Below are 18,494 nucleotides of genomic sequence, written 5' to 3' on the forward strand. Positions count from 1 at the left end.
CCTGGGCAAGTTTCTCAGCCAGCAGTTTCTCAGATTCCGACTCGGTGGAAGACGCTGGGTGTGGTATTTTCTACCTGTCATCCCAGCTGGGATAGGAAGTACACAGTAAGAGGATCACGATCCAGGGGGCATCTTGGCAAAAGGGCAGAGCAGATCTCAAAAATAACTGGAAAAAAGGGCTGAGGACACAGTTCAATGTTAAGAGCATTTGTCTCAGAGTCCTGAATTTAAAACCTCAGTACCACAAACTAAACACAAAACAGAAACAAGGATGAATCCTCTAGTTTTGCTCTAGTGTTCTTTTTCCCCCCAATAAGGTATGGCGGCAATATGGAATGATGTTCTGAGTAGGTAAATAAGTATAATAATTGTAATGCTAAAGTGATCACATTTTCAACCCCTGTAACATGTTAAGCTTAATGAAACTAGCAAATGCCCTTCTGGTTTATTGATTAGCAAGTATGTGAAATGTTGAAAGAAGGCTTATTGTTATCCCAATTCTTCGATAGCTGAATTTATGCTATTTCAGGGTTTTTTGTTTTGTTTTGGTGAGATGAATATGATAGTTTATAAGGTCTACAGAATGAAGAATTGGTTTAAAATAAACACAAACGATATGGGAGGCAGAAATAGGATTGTAGTTCGAGGCCAGCCTTGGCAAAAAGTTGGGAGAACATATTTCAAAACACAAGTAGGGTATGGTGGTGGAGACAGCAGTAAATCTAAAGCTGCCATTCCTCCCCCAGCAAAGCTAGTCCCAGACAGAAATGTGAAACTCTACCTGAAAAAAATTACTAAAGCAAAGAGAGCTATGCAATGCTCAATGCTCACTTAGCAAGCTCAAGATCCTGAGTTCAACCCCAGAACTATCAAAAACCATAAACCAAAGCCCCTGAAACTAATAGCATATTTTTCACCTTGTGGCTGGTGTATTTACATATTTACAAATGTACATATAAATTTACATATCAAATACTTATGGCAGATGGTAGCTAAAAATCACTGAGAAGTAAGTGGATCAAAAAGGCTCTGATATAATCAATGGATTAACCCACTGATGGGTTAATAAGCCGATGGCATTGTTGGGAGGTAATGGAAACCAGGGGTGAGAGGTCCCTGTAGGTAGCCTTTGAAGGGGATCTCTTGCTCTGGTCTCTTCCTTTAGGACTTCCTGGTTCCTGACTGTCCTGAGTGGTTGTGCGCCAGCACGCTGTCCCTAACACAATGCTTGGGGGTCAGCCCACCTCTCTCTGAAACCTGGGAGTGAAGATAAATCCTCTCTGCCCTTCAACTGTGCCAGATATCTGTGATAGTGGCAAAAAGCTGAGTAATACTGAAGTTCTTACCTTCTGTTCTTTACATTGTGTATCAGTCATGGAGTAGTTAGGAAGAAAGAAGGGGAATGAATTTCCTTCCCCGGTTAGCAGGAGCTACAGCAGTGAAAAATGAAGCGGAGTTCACCCTAGTGTGGAATGAATGAGGACAGGGAAGAGACAGCACCACAGGAGAAAATAAAATGGCATGGGAAGGGTATCTCCTTTTGTAACCTATGAAGATATAGCTGTATTTATCCATACAAACACTTTCTTCAGGAAGAAGACATAAAACGGTAGAAACTCAAAGGTTACTTCCATCTGTATACAATGTGAGGAAACAGACAAATGTCCTTTGACAAACTTAATACTACAACCATTAGGCAAAGGGAGAGTAAGGCGTGGAGGGCTACTTACTGGTGGGGTCCACACTGCCTGGTGGAGGCCAGCAGGAAGTAGCCCAAGAAGCTTTCCATTCTCCTTCCTGAGCACAGGAGGGCCAAGCAGGAGGGAAGGGTTGGCAGGGCAAGAGTATACACATTTAGACTGCTATGGAGTTCTTAGGAGATACCAACATATTACATTACATTCTAATAAAGGCAATCAGAAGGAAACAAAAACAAAAACAAAACTAAGGGGGCTGAGAAGGTGGCTTAGTGGTAGAGTGCTTGCCTTGCATGCATGAGGCCCTGGGTTCGATTCCTTAGCACAACATAAGCAAAAAGAAAAAAGCCAGAAGTGGCGCTGTGGCTCAAGTGGTAGAGCGCTAGCCTTGAGCTGAAGAGCTGAGGGACAGCGCCCAGGCCCAGAGTTCAGGCCCCACAACCAGACCCCCAAAAAAACAACAAAACCAAACTAAGAACCTTGATGGAAATGCCTAGATTTTTGCCTAGAAAGTGTCTTAGTTTCAAAGTTTAATTTAGGTCATCTTTCTCATTTTTGCCTTGTCCCTTCTTCCCTCCTCTCTTCTCCCTTCCCCTCCACTCATCTTTTGCTGGTCCTGGGGCTTGAACTCAAGGCCTGGGCACTGTTCCTGAGCTTTTTTGCTCAAGACTAGCACTTTACCACATGAACCACAGCTTCACTGCCTGCTTTTTGGTGGTTGACTCAAGAATCTCATGGACTTTCCTACCTGAGCTGCCTTCAAATCCTTATCTTCAGCTCTCAGGCTCCAGAGTAGTGGATTATAGATGTGCTCCTAGCTCAATCTCACACTGTAACACCTGCCAGTTAGTTGCCAGGGTCGGGGAGATACTGTTTGAAGCTTGGAAGGGCTTCCAATAGGACAGCTTTCTCGAAGTGAGTGCTAGGCCAGGACTGAAAGGTCCTCCATGTGGGAGTGTCCTTGTAGCTCCATCTCCCTGACACAGCAAAGGCCTGAAGATGCAACCCAGGGCTAAAGAAGCCCAGTGGCAGGAGTTACTTGTGCGGGGCGGTGTGCTCTCTCGTGAAGCTCAGCCTAGTCTTCAGGACAGCGGAAGCCGCAGGAGCCAGCGCAGACAAGAAGCAGCGCACACACCCCTGGCTAGAACTACGCCTGCAAGGGCACAGGGCGGCGGGCTGAGGGAAGCACAGCCCACCCCGCCCCGCCCCCCCTTTCCTGAGGCCTGTTGGAGCAAGGAAGCCGCGGAGCAGGCCTCCAAGCGTGCTCCTTGGGCCGCCCACCACCCAGCAGCTGCGGCAACCCCTGAGAACCTGGCTACAAAGCAGACAAAGGTCCACCCAGCCTCCCACCAGGGACCCAGGGTGGGCCCAGCAAGGTAGTAGTAAGTCCTACATGTGACTCTCAGGCACCAAGAAGTCTTGAAGCTATTAAAACACATCACACTGTCGACACAAAAGACGTTAAAATGCCAACTATACCTTAGGTAACAATACAAAATCATATAATAACTTTATCAATCAGAAAATGAAGAATTCATTTTCTCTCTACTAAATAGTCATTTGAACACAAGTGATGTGTAGATAAAGACTAATCTATCTTTTCATTGTCAATGCTTTCTAAATAACATGCTGCCAAGTCCCTACAGAAAATAACTTAAACCATACATTTCTGTAACTCACATAGAATTAGAAATGTCAGCCATCAGGAACTCTTTAAATATCAACTACAGACACACAACTTTTGTTCTCTTGGCCCATGGCGGGGATGCAATGTCTCTTGACAAAGGGAGATGCAGTGGACAAGCTATGACCTTCACAAGGGGTGATGTGACCCGACAGCACCAGACGGCACAGTTAGCCCTAGTCTCAGCAATCTGAATTAAAATCCCCCCCGCCCCCCACCACCAGCAGCTTTCCCACTAACGGCAAAAAAAAGGAGATGGCTAGGCGAAGGTGAAGTGTACAACACAGCGTGACTGTAGCAAGGTTGGAGATAGGGAATGAAATGAGGAATTAAATAGTTGTCCTGTTAAAAACAAATGAAATGCATCTCATTTTTTATGTATTTTATGTATTTATTTTGTCGGTCGTGGGCCTCAACTCTGGGTCTGGGCGCTGTCTCTCAGCTATTCAACTCAAGGCTAGCACTCTACCGCTTGAGCCACAACGCCACTTTTTCTGCTTAGGTGGTGCTGAGGAATCGAACCCAGGGTCTCATGCATGCAAGGCAAGCACTCTACCACTGAGCCACCTTCCCAGCCTGCATTTCCTCTTTTATTGGAAATGATGTTCTTTTCCCATTACTTCCTGCCTTGTTTCCTGGTGATTTCTTTCTTATTGCAAAACAAACTAATTTTACAACTCTAATTTCAATAAAATACCACAAATGCTATGATAATAGACATAATCAAATGCTATGTATAACTGAATTATTAACTTCATATAAAGTTATAGCTATCTGATAAATCACCAAAACCCCTCCCACAAAGCCAAAACCAAACTAATCCAACCAATAAAACTTCAAAAAACTGCCAAACACATTTTAAGGCTAAAGCAACATCCAAATCCATTCCTGGGTTAAAACTAACTTCTGGGAATGAGGAAATCATTAGTCGCTGCAGTCCTTAGTTTTTGTATTTGCTAATTGAAATGGTTGAACGATGTGATTTTTTTTCAGGTCTCGTCCATTTCAAAGAGCTTACAATAGTGTACAATAAGGTCTTGCTATGAACTTCAAATTTTACTACTAAATATCACAGAACAAGTGATTGGTCAAAAGTATGCATATGAGTGTTCTCTCTCTCTCTCTCTCCTCTCTCTCTAAGTATTTTGCTTCATTAGGCTAATGTCCAGCTGGAATAGTCCACAGCTCTTTCCCAAAGCTATCTAACATTGGACTATAGTCATGTACAGTGTACACTGTATAGTGATATATATATGTGGACAAATATATTCTTTGGGCCTTAAATTCTACTTTGGTAGCATCATCAAATCTGCAAGAAAGAATCCTTCCTTCTCTGTACTTGGCGCTCTGTACATGTAGATTGAGATTATCTGATAAGGAGATGTAGTATCCTTTTAAAAAATATACAAGGAAACGGGCAAGCACACTTCAGTAGGTCTTGTACACTCAATGCACAGTGGGTAGGCAGGATGGAAACTGAAGACTCACCTCTTTCCTGTGGCATTGGTGACTGACTCAAGGCAGGGTGGGAACTGGATTCGGACTGGCTCCCAGGTGGCTGAGGTGGCATCTGACTGCCTGTAAAACACAGGAGAGGAAATGGGGATGGGAAAACCCTTTGCATTAATACTGCAATAGCGCAAAACCAAGACTCAGTGACATTTCAGTTTTATCATCAGAGAAGGCATAGATAGCCGGGTGCTAGTGGCTCACACCTGTAATCCTAGTTACTCAGGAGGCTGAGATCTGAGAATCGAGGTTTGAAGCCAGCCCAAGCAAAAAAAGTCCCGTGAGACGCTTATCTCAAAAACCAGAAGTGGTACTGTTGGTTTAAGTGGTAGAGGGCTAGCCTTGAGCACTGACAGGCTCAGGGACAGCGCCAAGGCCCTGAGTTCAAGCCCCACAATTAAAAAAGAAAAAAAAAGGCATAGATATACATGAAAAACATACAAAGCTCAAAAAGGTATCATATTTTATCTGTTTTTCCTGTTCAATGAAAAGGACACATGACAAACACATTTATCAAGAGACTTGTTGAAAGTTCAGTTATTTTGCATTGAATGAGTTCCAAACTTGTGGACAAATAAAATTGTAGATGAAATTTCCTGACAAACATTTAATGTTTAACAAATCCAACCATGCTGAGCGCCACATAGCCCATGAAGCCTACAATGATCTCCAGCTGACAGTTTCTCATGGTAATAGTCAATCAATATAACAGTAACAGTAAATTGCTAAAAAAAAGTCTTCATAATGAGTCAAAAATTCAACCTAAATGGAGAAGGCCTCTACTGAGAAACAAAACATAGTCCTCTGAAATATAGTATATACAGTCACTAAAAAAGAGATCTTCTGATCCCTGGTGCATATAACGACATCTATTTAATTACCATTTATTTAACATTGGTTCAGTTAATCCTTTCCATGTGTAATGTAAGCTTTGAGACTGGTATCATGTTTTTCATTCCTTTAATCCCTCCACCTTAGCATGATGAATAGATAAGAAAAATAAATCATTAGCTCAGAATATGAATGAAAAGAAAGGACCCTTGTTTTATTGATAGAAGGGACTATCAGTCATGTGAAGGCGGGAGACAGGATTTTGAAATGTAGGAATCATCAGAGGTGGCTGATCATCTCAACTTACTTTCTGGCATAGAAGTTTAGATACATTTTTGGGACTAAACACAGAATAACAATAAATGTTGAATTCGGCATAGTCCAAAAGGTACTATCTCTCATGGCAGGAAGACCTTGCTCCTTTGTCTTCACCTCCTCCTTTTGCTATAATAAATGGGAAGCGTGCGCGCGCACGCGCGCACACACACACACACACACACACACACACACACACACACTCTCTCTCTCTCTCTCTCTCTCTCTCTCCCTCCCCCCTTACCTTCCGTACCACAGACATAACAATAAAGCTGTTTTGCTCCTGTAGGATTTACTCTTCCATAGTTAAATACATTGCAGAGAAGAATCATAACTGAGTACAGAAGGAAATGAATGCCCTGAAGTTTGCCACCAATTCTGCTCAGTGGAGGTCAAGACACACCAGGTGCAAAACCAGGCATTTATGAGGACAGACACTGATACTGCATCTTGCATCTTGGTTGTGGAGGCTTCCTGTGACTGCCGCTCATGATAAAGTCTAATAATGGTTCTATCTGTGACAGACAGGGAAGACAGAGTTAGGCAGATGATTTTCAGTTTAGGTAATAGATGTAAATAGCTGAAATAGCTGTGAAAATATCACTACAAAATGATACTCATATTGTTTGAGGGGGGAGTAGTTTAGGAATTTCGCTTTTTTTGGGGGGGGGTCCTTCATGGGGTTTGAACTCGGCATGGGTGTGGTCCATGAGCTCTTTTGCTCAAGGCTAGCACTCTATACCACTTTGAGTCACAGCACCATTTCTGGTTTTTTTGGTGGGGACTTGGAGATAAACCTCTCTTGGACTTTCCTGCCTGGGCTGGCTTTGAACCACAATTCTCAGATCTCAGTCTCTTCAGTAGCTAGGATTACAGGTGTAAACCAGCAGCTCCTGGCAGGAATCTTACTTTTTAGAGAAACTAAAACTTATGCATTTGTTGCTGCACTCCCAGTCACATGCAAAGTATAAAGACCTGAATTCACAGACATGGAGAAAAGCTGTGAACCATCCAATGAGCTGCACAACTAGCAGGATAAAATTCCTACCAAACAGCAAACTACTGTTAGTCCCAAATAATCAAATGTAAGGCAAAAACATTGAATGTTCTGGACTAGAATAATTTCAAGGGCAAATACTGGTCATTGCGCCTTGGCTACAGAACTACGACGTCTGGTGTCCACTGTATGTCACGCACTTCCTCTGAAATGAAATATCCCATGGCCCTCATCTACTTCCATTCAGAGATGTAAAGAATCTACTGCCAACATAGACTACTAAAAGGGTGACCGTGGAGCCGGATGCAGGGTGAGCATAAGTGCCACATGGTAATCACCATGTGTGCCTGTCCCACTGGGCTCAGACTCACCACACTAACCAACGACTGCATGCTAACTATGGCGCATAGCTTCTGTGCACGCCTCATCTATGTCATATGTGAAGCAAATATTAAGCTGTAGGACACCTGTCTACCCAAAGAGGACATGATCTGGAATTGTGTCAGAGGTATAGTGTTCTCACCTCTGTTAAGAATGATGACATCATTAAGAACATTCAGGAACACTTGCTCAAAGGCCAATGAACAGGAAGTGGTGTGCAATAATAGCAATGACGCATAAGCCTGACCCATCATAGTTAACAAGGAAGTTTGCAAAAACAAATGTCAGCAGCACAACTTAGTTATTGTCCCCTCCAACACAGATCTAGAATGGATGAACTGGATTCCTTAGCAATGAATGCAATCAGAGGCTCAAGACTTAAATAGCAAACACACTCAATGGGTAAACTGTAGGTGAGTACCTATACTGTTATTTCCCCAAATCTTTTTGGTCACACCCAAACAAGCAAATAAAAATTGCTGATAAGATGCAATCATAGACTGCAACTGTTTGTTAGGATGGCATAGAATAAACTTACAAGGACCAGTTCCCTTGTTAACTCTTCTGAGGCTAAAATGCCTCAGGTTAATTCCTTAGTTCCCCACTACCCCAAACAACAGAAATTTATACCTCACTAACTACAAGTCTCTGCCAAACAAACCATACATCCGGATTCAAGAGACACTGTGCTATACTCACCCAACTTTTTCAAAAGTTGCAGAAGCCATAGGAAAAAAATACTTCCTTGTTTCATAGCTAAGTTTTTTTTTTTAATCAACTAACCTAAGGTGGATTTGATTATCCAAACTGGAAAATGGAGGTAATCAACCAATGGACTCAGAATGACAGACACCACTTCAGTGCTAAAAATCCATTCATTCCCACTTTGCAGTTTTTCCTATATCACCTGATTTGGGACAAAAGAGAACAAAGAGGGGACTAAAAGGACTAGATGAAATGACAAGTCAGAGACTGTAAGGCAAAACAGACTTGACTTTTTAGGTCACTACAAGCTTTCATTAAAGATAAACCAGAGCCCCAAACCAAGTACACAGCATTTTGCTAAAGCATTCTTAGTGAGGAAGATTGCTAAGGGTACTGGAATGCAGGGGGAGCTGGCTCTGAGGCCTACTTTCCACTGTGCCCTCCTAGGCTGGCCGGAATGAGCCCTGCGGCTCTAATGATTCTGCATTCCTTTCCTTGCCTCCTAGTAATGCTGAATGTTGGCAAAGGAGTAAGTACTCTGTGTGTGTGTGTGTGTGTATGTGTGTGTGGTTTTGTTAAAAAATAGAATAAAAGGTGACTTTGCAAGTTGCTTCAGCTAGCTACAGTCGTGGAGACGGGGCAGTAATGCAGGCCAGGTGTGGCGTGGCTGAAAGCAGAGCCGCTTCTATTTTGGGGCTTGGGATCTGGAAAGCGCCCTTGAGAGTGTCAGAGACTCAGGGAGCTGCAGAAGCCAGCATACTGAACGCCGGGTATTGTTATAGAAATGTACCCTTCTGATAGCTTTGGTATGCCTGGTTTACAATTCAAAGGTCTTCAGGGCTGTGGCGGAGCGCGATGGTAGCTCCCTGCGATCTGTTTAAACAGTGGTGGGCTGTGAACCCGACTCAAAGAGCAGGCAGCCTCTCTAGGTCTGCTCTAATCCTCGCTTTGATGTAAGGTCAGAGGCAGCCAAGGGGAAACCAGAGAGCAGGCAGTTTATATTTCTCTCACCAGGACAAATTAATAAAAACAAAGCCTAATTTCCCCTTCTTGTACCCATTCTTATTCCTCCTCAATATTTTTCCTCTTTCTAAGATGCTCTTTTTGTTTGAGAAGCTTAATATTTGGCTGCCTTCTGAAGAAATGAGTATAGTGACAGATGAAAGACTAGTATTCATCGTGTAATTCAGAATACGGAGGAAATCGACTGCTGTGCATTTACGATTCTAACAACCTTGCAATTTTGTATAGTCGTTTCCCCCACCCGTTCTTTTGAAGAAATCTGCTTTTATTCTGTTAATAACTAACCACAGTTGCAGCAGCATGGATCCGATTAGCAGTTCTTATGATACAAAGGGGAGAAGAAAAAAAAAAGCTGTGAGCAGGCTGCCAATTTGTCCACCTGGGCCCAGGAGAAAGCATGGTCGAGCGCCTGGCTGCTCTCCTCTTCCACGGATCCTGTACTCTGCTGCCGGACCAAGATGGTTGTTTTTTGTTTTGTTTTTGGAAATCCAATGTACTTCCTACCTCAAATACAAATTTTGCTTGCCCCTGACCTTTCTAGTTCAGGTTTCTCTACCTGGCTTCCTGCACTTTGCAACAACTCTGCTTGTAAACATGTGACCCATGACAGGCCACACACCAATACTCACTTGCTTGGAGCTATTTTATACTTAAGATGACGCACCTGGATGCTCAACTGGAGTGGATATATGATAGGTCAGAATTGGGCAGTGTTCTGCATCTAGAAAGGTCTGGTGTAAACTGACAAGTTCTATACCCACCAATCAGGTGTAGCTAAAAGCAAAGAATCACCTGCTACCTTTCAGGTGGGTGGGACAATGGAATGAATAAATGAAGTGTGAAGACACAGAGGGACAAAGACAGCTATCACCCTAGAGGAAAAGTTTTGTAAGTGATTAATTTTAAGGGCTGAAGGTATGGTTCAACGGCAGCAAGCCTTTCTCTGCCCAAACAGAATCAAAACGTAACCAATTTCAGAACTTTCTTTCCTCGGATTTCTGTGTTTTCCTAAGAGAACGGAATTCTCCAGTTTGATTACCTACACCAAATGCTCTGCTAGCCAGGTGCTGTGCTCAATGGGCGATGAAGAGGAGGGCTACTATTCCCACCCCAATGGCGCACCATTCCCAGGCAGCTGGAGGGGTCCTGGGGGACTTGGTGAAGGGAAATAGACTTTCGGTGGGGCTTGAAGGATAAGTAGGAGTGTTCTAGGCTGATAACAGGTGGATGGCTGCTCCAAGGCAAAGGAGAACTGCGCTGTTCTTTAATTCGCTGTGTGGGCAGAGATCTTGTCAAAGGCTTAGTCAGTGGTACCGAGATTGGGAATCCTGAGCTAGTCTCCATCTTACAGGAAAGAAGAAAGGCAAGGTGAGAAGAAAAAGAAAAAGGAAGAGACGAATGAAAGTACTATACACTGAGGTTCAATTCTTTAAAAAATATGACATCCTCTTTTTTTTGGTAGAAGCATATAAATGAATGATGTTTGGATTTGGTGTGAAATCTGTGAAAAGAAGGAAGGGGTTCCATGAACCGGGCCTGAGAATGCAACAGCATCTCTTCACTTCTGAGACATCACTTCCAACTGAGCACACACAGCATAACCCTAGAAAAGTTAGGACAAACTGGCAATGTGCTGTACATGGGTGAGCCACCTGTCTGTAAGCTTTTATGTTCTTAATAACTAAGAGAGCTCCACACCAAGAGTCACACAAGGGCAGTGTGGGCAGGGTGCTGGCTGACACAGGAGGCCTGCCACACTCTACAGCCATTCTCCCCCCACTGCTTTTCCCATTCATCTCTGTATACTTCAGAACTCTCTGGTGATTTTTCAACTTCAAGTTGAGAAGAGTTTTTAGAAAGTATTGATGAGGAGCTGGGCGCCGGTGGCTTATGCCTGTAATCCTAGCTACTCAGGAGGCTGAGATCTGAGGATCGTGGTTCAAGGCCAGCCCAGGTACGAAAGTCTATAAGACTCTTATCTTCAATAAACCACCAGAAAACTGGAAGTGGTGCTGTGGCTCAAGTGGTAGAACGCCTGCCTTGAGCTGAAGCCTTGAGGGACAGCACCCAGGCCAATTTCAAGCCCCACAACCGACACACCACATACACACACCCCAAAAGATTAAAGTATTGATGATGGATACTTCTGGAGCATCTCTCAGATACTCTAATGTTGAGAATCACTGTCGCTCTAGGTCAGAAAGTGGGGTAGGGCCTGCAATCTGCTGCTACAGCCCTCCAGGGGATTCTAATGCAGGCTACGTACCTGTAGCATCTCACCTAAAACCCTAATGACTGACAAGTTGGCAACTCCCACTGAAATAATGCCTTTGTACCCAAGTTCTTACATTTACCTGCCTGTTCAAAATGTCCCTTAGGATGGACAGTCAGTAAGAATGTCTAGTTTAACCCCAGTGCTGGCTTTCCCTTCACCATGTGCTCTTTATCTAATGCTACACAGTCATTGTTCACCAATGTCTTCAGCCAAGAATTCTGCCCTACCAGTGCGGTGTGCACATCCAGCCATGCCAACCTTCCATGGGCTCCTGCTTATGCCCTTACCCCCCTGAGCACTCACTACCTCATACCTGGAACACTCCCCTAGAACCAACACCAATCCTGCCATCCCAAATCTGCTCAGCCTTCCAGTGGTTTCCCATTAAAGTAAAAATGAAGTTCTAAATCCTGAGCATAACTACACTGCAGGTCCTGCATCGGGGCCCTTTACCCACCAGGGATGCACATCAAGACCCTGGTACAGCCTGAACCTCAGCCAATAGTAAGGATGCACATACACATATGTATACATATATTATCTGTATATATATATGTACTACATATATCTACAATAAAGTTTTATCTACAAATTAGGCACAGTAAGAGATTAACAAATAATAAAGCAGAATTACAATGCATTATAATAACAAAAATGTATATGAATGTGATCTCTGTCGAAACCCAATTTTCAGTTTTGAGCACGTACAGGTTTTCTCTTCATCATCCTGCCACACTGCCACGTGAGCCAGAGTTAACCTGTCCTTTTGTCACTTATATGCTGATGACTCCTTGCACTTTTATGGGTAGGTGCTGGGTGTCTTCTAGAAGCCCAGTGCGTGGCTACTGAAGACTTGCGGGGCAGCATCTTTCCTCTTGCTCAGCTTCTTCGAGCCTGCCGTTCTTCATGTCCTCTCTGGCAGAGCCCACTCGACTCCTGAGCGGTGTGAGCGGCCTGCCCAGAGGCTGCGTTCGTTTCCGGCAATCTCTTGCCAAAGTCTTTGTACAGGCCCAGGGCTTCCTGTCGCTCAGTTTTTTCTTCGTTGGCTCATGATAGAAGGCTCCTACAACACATCTTAGCCATCTCAGCATACGCAGTTTTCCTTTCTGTAGTAACTGACAACTTTCACCTTTTCACTTAGAGAACTGCTTTAAGGCTTCTACTTGGCATATTGGAATTGCCAGCGTCAAATTTCAGGACCATTAATAACCAAACTGAACTCAAGATACTGACAGGAGCTCTGCTAACCAAAGGCAGTGAACGACGGGACGCACACGGGGTGAATGTAAGGGAGAGAGGAAGCGCACTCCTGGAGCGCGGCAGGACGGGGAGAGATTCGGCTGGGCCACTCACAACGCTGCACAGTTTAGCTTGTGGACTGTTTCTGGGGTGTCCATCTCGTATTCTTGGACCACAGCTGGCCACGGAGAAGTGAAACCTCAGCGAGCAAAGCCCGGGTAAGACGCAACAGCTGTATTAGCTACTCCAGTCTCACTGGCCACCTGCTCTGCCGCCGTTCGTCCCCCCGCAGCTCCAGCCCCGCAGCTTCCTTGTGACCCCACTCCTCCCAGCCTCGGGGCTGACTCAGCGGTTCCGCCTGCTCTGCCTGTCACTGCTTCCCGAGACCCTCGCACGGCCTGCTCCTGCCCTTCCTCCACTCCTTTTGTTTAAACAGCAATTTCTAACCATTGCTATCTAAAGTAGCAGCTTGGGTTTTCCACTAACAATCCTTGAAAATAAAGCGAAAACTTCTCGTGCACTTCTTGTTTTTCTCATTAGAACTTAAACTTCCTGCGGATCGGGCACTGGGAGCTCATGTTCAGTGCACTCTCCCCAGGTCCTAGAAATGTGCCTGCAAGCCTAATTTGCTTCGCTAAGGAATGAAACGCTAAGAAGGGAAGAGCAACTGGGCTAGCTGGCCTTCCACTGGGTGTCACCTGCTATCTGCAACAGTGAAAGTGAAGGATACTTTCCTAAAAATTCTTCAGTGAAGTGATATATCCTCATCTAGCAAGGTCGCTCTCCATGTTCCGCTACGCATGTTTAATGCAGTTCGCAAGTACAAATGCTATGTCACTTTCTGTTTGGAAGGGAGAATATCAACATTACCAATCCTGGGTTATATCATTTATAAACATGCAGATGTGGATTATTAAAGATGAATGCGTTTTAGGATTGGTGTCGGCATTACGTTTGTCTCATGCCAAAATCAATTCTGTTCTTCATTAGTCAATGACAACCCACATCACCCTGCCATGGAAGAGAAATCAAAGGTGCAAGTGTGAACTGAGAATAAGTGATGAAACTGATTAGTAAGAGACTTAATGGCTATAATCAATCAACACATCATAATAATCCCAGCTCCAGGGTCATCAGAAAATAGGGGAATAAACATAACTTGCTTTTGTTCTGTCCACAGCAATGGCTTTCCCTTTCAGAAAACACACATTAGGAATACCTTGGCACAAACACCATTCGCTTTACCATTTTCCAAAATGTAGCCAAATGGTTGTGCAACTTCTCTCTTTCAGGCTACAATTAGTTCATAAAACATGCACCCTTCAGTTCTGAGCCCTTGAGTCCGCGGCCAATAGCCTGTGCCCACAGCCTCTCACTAGAAGCAGTCCATGGCGGACTCAAGCAGCAAGATTTGGCGGAGAACAGGTCTGGAGGGGAGGCAGTCTCCTCAGCTCCACAAATGAGGGAACAAGCGCCTCTTTAGTCAAGAATGCAAAAGAATCCTGGAGATGTGTGTGTGCGGCCCTGGGTGAGCGGGTGAGTGCTCAGTCCTGTCTTGGTGAGAGGCTTTTTTTTTGGGGGGGGGGGGTGGTAGTGGTGTGGTCCTGGTCCTAGGGCTTGAACTCATGGCCTGAGCGCTGTCCCAGAGCTTTTGTGCTCACAGTTAGTGCTCAAGCATTACAGCCACAGCTCCACTTCCAGCTTTTTGGTGGTCAATTGGAGATGTGTCTTACACACTTTCCTGCCTGGGCTGGCTTCCAACCATGATCTTCAGATTTCAGCTCCTGAGTAGCTAGGATTACAGGTGTGAGCCACCAGCTAGTAAGCAAGAGACCTTCTTATCCATTCACATAAGCACCAGAAAAAGATGCAGGTAACAGAATCTTTAAAGAGAAGGACACACCTTATACCTAAGCAAGGAGTGTACAACTGGAGAAATTTCTAATGTTCTGATTCCTGAGGGCAAGAGGAAGAGGAGCAGCAGCAAAGGCTTCATTTGAAATGTCATGGAATGGAAAATGTCCAAAGACACGTGCTACGAGAAAACAAAAGCCTGTCTCCTCCCTATCCCTCACCTTCCAGAATATGCCTTACTGGCCAGGCAGAGGGCACCTTCCCACTTTCAGGGCAGTCTGCAGAATGGGGATGGTGGTTGAGTCTTAGGCTGAAGAAGCTCCAACCCAGATGGCACCTACAGAGCGGCACAGCATCTCTCCAGGACAGAACATAGCTCAGCTTTCTTAACTGTTGCTAAGCACCATTTACAAAGGATGTGGCATTACTTCTGTGTACTGGCTAAGTTCTTTGTAGACTACCAAACTGATGTTTTCTGCTGCCACAGATAAAAACAAGGGTATATTAAAGGCATTTTGTGTTTTAAAAAAAACAACCAAAACAACCTTTTTTGTGTATATGTTCATTTTGCCATCTTCCTTAGAATAAGCTGTTGCAGGATTTCTACTTCCAGAAAAGCCCAAAAGACTTTTTATCAGGTAGGGTAAAATTTCAAATAAAATTTTTTCCTGCCACAGCTATGGAAGAGTCTACTAGCTATTCTGCAAGCCAACTGCTTAAAACAAAGGCCCATAAATACACCCATAGTTTCCCCATAGTTTTAAGATGAGATTTATTAAGAATAAATTAAAAATGGGGAAATATATTTCTTTAGGATGTTAGGTTTCAGGCTTTAAAAATCTAGGAAAATGTAAAAGAGATAGAGGCTTGCATACTCTGGTTCATGTTGTAGGTACTAATCTTGACAAATGACACCAGGAACTCTCATTTCCTCTCACTAAAACCCTTCCTGCTCACCCTGGTCCGTGACTAACTCCTCGCTGCGATTCATCTTTCTCCTTCCCTTTATAGCATTCTTCCAGATCTGCTTGTCTGCATGTCAAATTAAGCAAGAAAATTAGTGTTTTGGCCAGAATATCTTCTTGTTGGTATCTGCAGTTGTATCAGCTCATATAGAAATCTCCTTAGCATCCTTCTGCACAGAGGGTAGGAAAAACATGGGGGGGGGGGGGGGAGGGAGGGAGGCGGAGAGGACTCTAAATATACAAGGAGTTATTTCCAGATTTAATTAAATGAACCACCAACCCTTCCCAGAAGTGGTGTTTCCATTGTCTGAGGGTATAGATTGCTCGTGGTGAGCTTGTATGCTGGATGCATGTATTGCTGTATAGGAATGGGCGTGCCAAGGCTTTGGAGATGCAGCATAACGGGGCCAGCAACAGCCAAGCCTCTCCAGCCTCCACTGTGAGGCCTTCTAAAGCCCAGAATCTGCAGGCATTTGCAAGGCAGAAGTTTGTGCTAGTGAGGGGATTCTGGAAGTCCCTTGGGAAAGAAACACCTGCGCAGGGGTGTAATGGCTGGGGGAGAGGGAAGGAAAGCCTGTAGAGAACAGAGGTCCCACAGAAAGAGGGGAGCAGAGAGGGAGACTCCTGAGAGATGCATGAAAGATTCCTCTCAATCTAGCCATTCTTCCACCATCTCGAGCTCCTAACCCCACTTCACCTGCCCCTCGCTCTTGTTCAGCAAGCAGTCAGTCTGTGGGAAGGTGGGTGAGCCACTTCAAACAGCAAAGCACACAGCACAGCTTATATGACTGTATAAACAGTTGCTTTCCTTTCATGCTTATGCCACGCTGTGTTGGCTCTGACTGATGGCTAGGACGTGAGCCTTTGACTGGTCTCCCTATAATACCAGCAGTCTACAACAGTGGCTAGGAAAACAATATCCATTTGGTGCAGCCCTAATGTGAATGCCTAACTGTATTTTTCGTCCTAAACCTATTCTCATCAGTGGTCTTCTGTGGTCAGATGGAAATGACTTAACTTGACCGAAAGCTGGACTTGGTATACATGCCCTCCTCCTCCCCCCGCAAAAAAAAAAAAAAAAATCCCCCAAACAAGAAAACACAATTCAAGAATTCTCAGCTCCCACCCTTAGATATTCATCAACAAAACTGATTGACTATCACCAGCAGTCTAAACACTCAAGGCTTTCTAAGCCTGATCATGTACAAGTGGTCAAGCACCCCTTCCCACTAATTTTCATCCTCTTAATATTTAACCACTGCTACTTCATTACATGAAGGAAAAGCTGACAAAAGCCTTTGGCCAATGAAGTAAAATAAAAAAAGTTGAACTTATTTCCACTTCTGCTTTGTTAGTAATTAGAATGGGTGGGGCTAGGAGGCCAGAAGAGTGGACGCTCAGCAACACGACATGTTCTCACGCAGTGATGAGGAACCAGCCAGGGCTCCTCTGCCCAAAGCGTGGAGTTCCAGGACCTACCCCAAGACATCACAGAGTAAGCACAATGTGATCGGATCGTTTATCAGAAGGGAAAATGTTGCTAATAACACATTTCAGAGTTAACTACACCTGACAATATATATGCTTAATTTAACTTCACAAAAACACATTCTGACACCAATGACAAAAATGGAGATTTTTTACTTTGCTCTCTAAATGCAAATACATGATTATGAAGAGGAGAGAAATGAAGAGGCAATAAGTAAAAAACAAGGTAATTTAAAATGGCACTGGGCAAGGACACATGCTTGTCTCTGTTCTCAGTGCTTGGGTAGAGTGCATGACCTGAGCTGGATTACTGACCTCCCACTATATCTGTGGTGCAGGGCCCAGTGATGGGCACGCAAAGAGAGCATTCAACCTCCATCCTGCTGTTCAAGACGGCTCTGAGTGCAGGCTGTGGCAGAGCCAGCGCTCTGCTGTCTCTCAGTACTTGATCCAGGACACTCACCATATTTGTGAGGCACACGATGATAGGCTAAAGGCAGTGGGCAGAGGACCAGTTTCCCAGGTAACAATCAAAATCGGTTGGGATGGTTTGTTGGGCTTCATTTATCTACTGCTGACGCTTTTTATCAACTGTCATTGCTCTTTCTCAACAAATCCTGGGAAAGCAACACAAGAAAGAACCCCCAAACATCCTGACTTTACCTCATCTCAGCTACCAGCTGGGATGTGTCTGTTTTGAAGCGACTCAAAGTACCAATCTGGGACATAGGCAAGATACAGTAGGAGGAAATGGGACAAAATCAAGTGTGTGTGTGTGTGTGTGTGTATTGGGGCTAGTGATGGGGATAAGAGGAGGGAGGAGTAGGAAAAAAATGATACATATTAACAATAAAGAGAAATTTCAAACCAGTACTCATGAAGCAACAGTTTGAGAACCATGTGACACCCTAACGTGTGACTTCACAGGTATATATATACCCAAACCAAAGGAAAGGAGATAGGTATTATCTCAGCATCCAGTGCATAAAGAGCAAGATTTAAACAGAAGGACTAGAGATGGGAAAAGATGGAAGTACATGAGCCTAATTATTTCTTAAAAGAAGATCTATCTGCATTCAAAGTAAACAGAAGTTAAAAAACAACAACCCAAAAAAAGTATCAACCTTCTAACCAACTCTAAAGTGCAGTTTATTATCTATGACCAAATTCATACAAACACATAGATGGCATAGGTTAAAAACCTTAATATACCTAATAGTTCCTAGACAACAAAGATATGGATCTTAGGGAAAGATTAATTGAAAAAGAGAGGAAGGGACCATATCTAAATAAGCCAAATAAAAGGAAATAGAAAGCAGTAATTCTTTAGAATAAGTCTTTTTTTTTTTTTTTTTTTTGAGACAGTGTCTCACTATGTACCAAGGTTAGATTCAAATTTCTTGCCAGAGTCTTTCAATTGCTAGGATTGCAAGTGTGTGCCACCATACGAGACAGCCTGTCATGATTTTAAAAGAAATCTCAAATCTCACTAATACAGAATCATACAAAATTCAGTATGTTTCTAGCAAAA

General features: G+C 43.9%; 1 protein-coding gene across 5 annotated transcripts in view; it reads right to left on the minus strand.

Annotated features, from left to right (window-relative positions):
• Positions 1-18,494, minus strand: part of Arid1b (AT-rich interaction domain 1B) — a 328,395-nt gene that overhangs the window by 76,506 nt on the left and 233,395 nt on the right. For all 5 annotated transcript variants that reach the window (XM_042702061.1, XM_042702058.1, XM_042702060.1 and 2 more), the window contains exon 6: positions 4,870-4,959. In XM_042702061.1, coding sequence (XP_042557995.1) covers positions 4,870-4,959 — 90 coding nt within the window. The remainder of the gene's footprint in view (positions 1-4,869; positions 4,960-18,494) is intronic.

This window comes from Dipodomys spectabilis, unplaced genomic scaffold, assembly GCF_019054845.1.
Source record: "Dipodomys spectabilis isolate Male_0828 unplaced genomic scaffold, ASM1905484v1 ptg000302l, whole genome shotgun sequence".
Classification (NCBI taxonomy): domain Eukaryota; kingdom Metazoa; phylum Chordata; class Mammalia; order Rodentia; family Heteromyidae; genus Dipodomys; species Dipodomys spectabilis.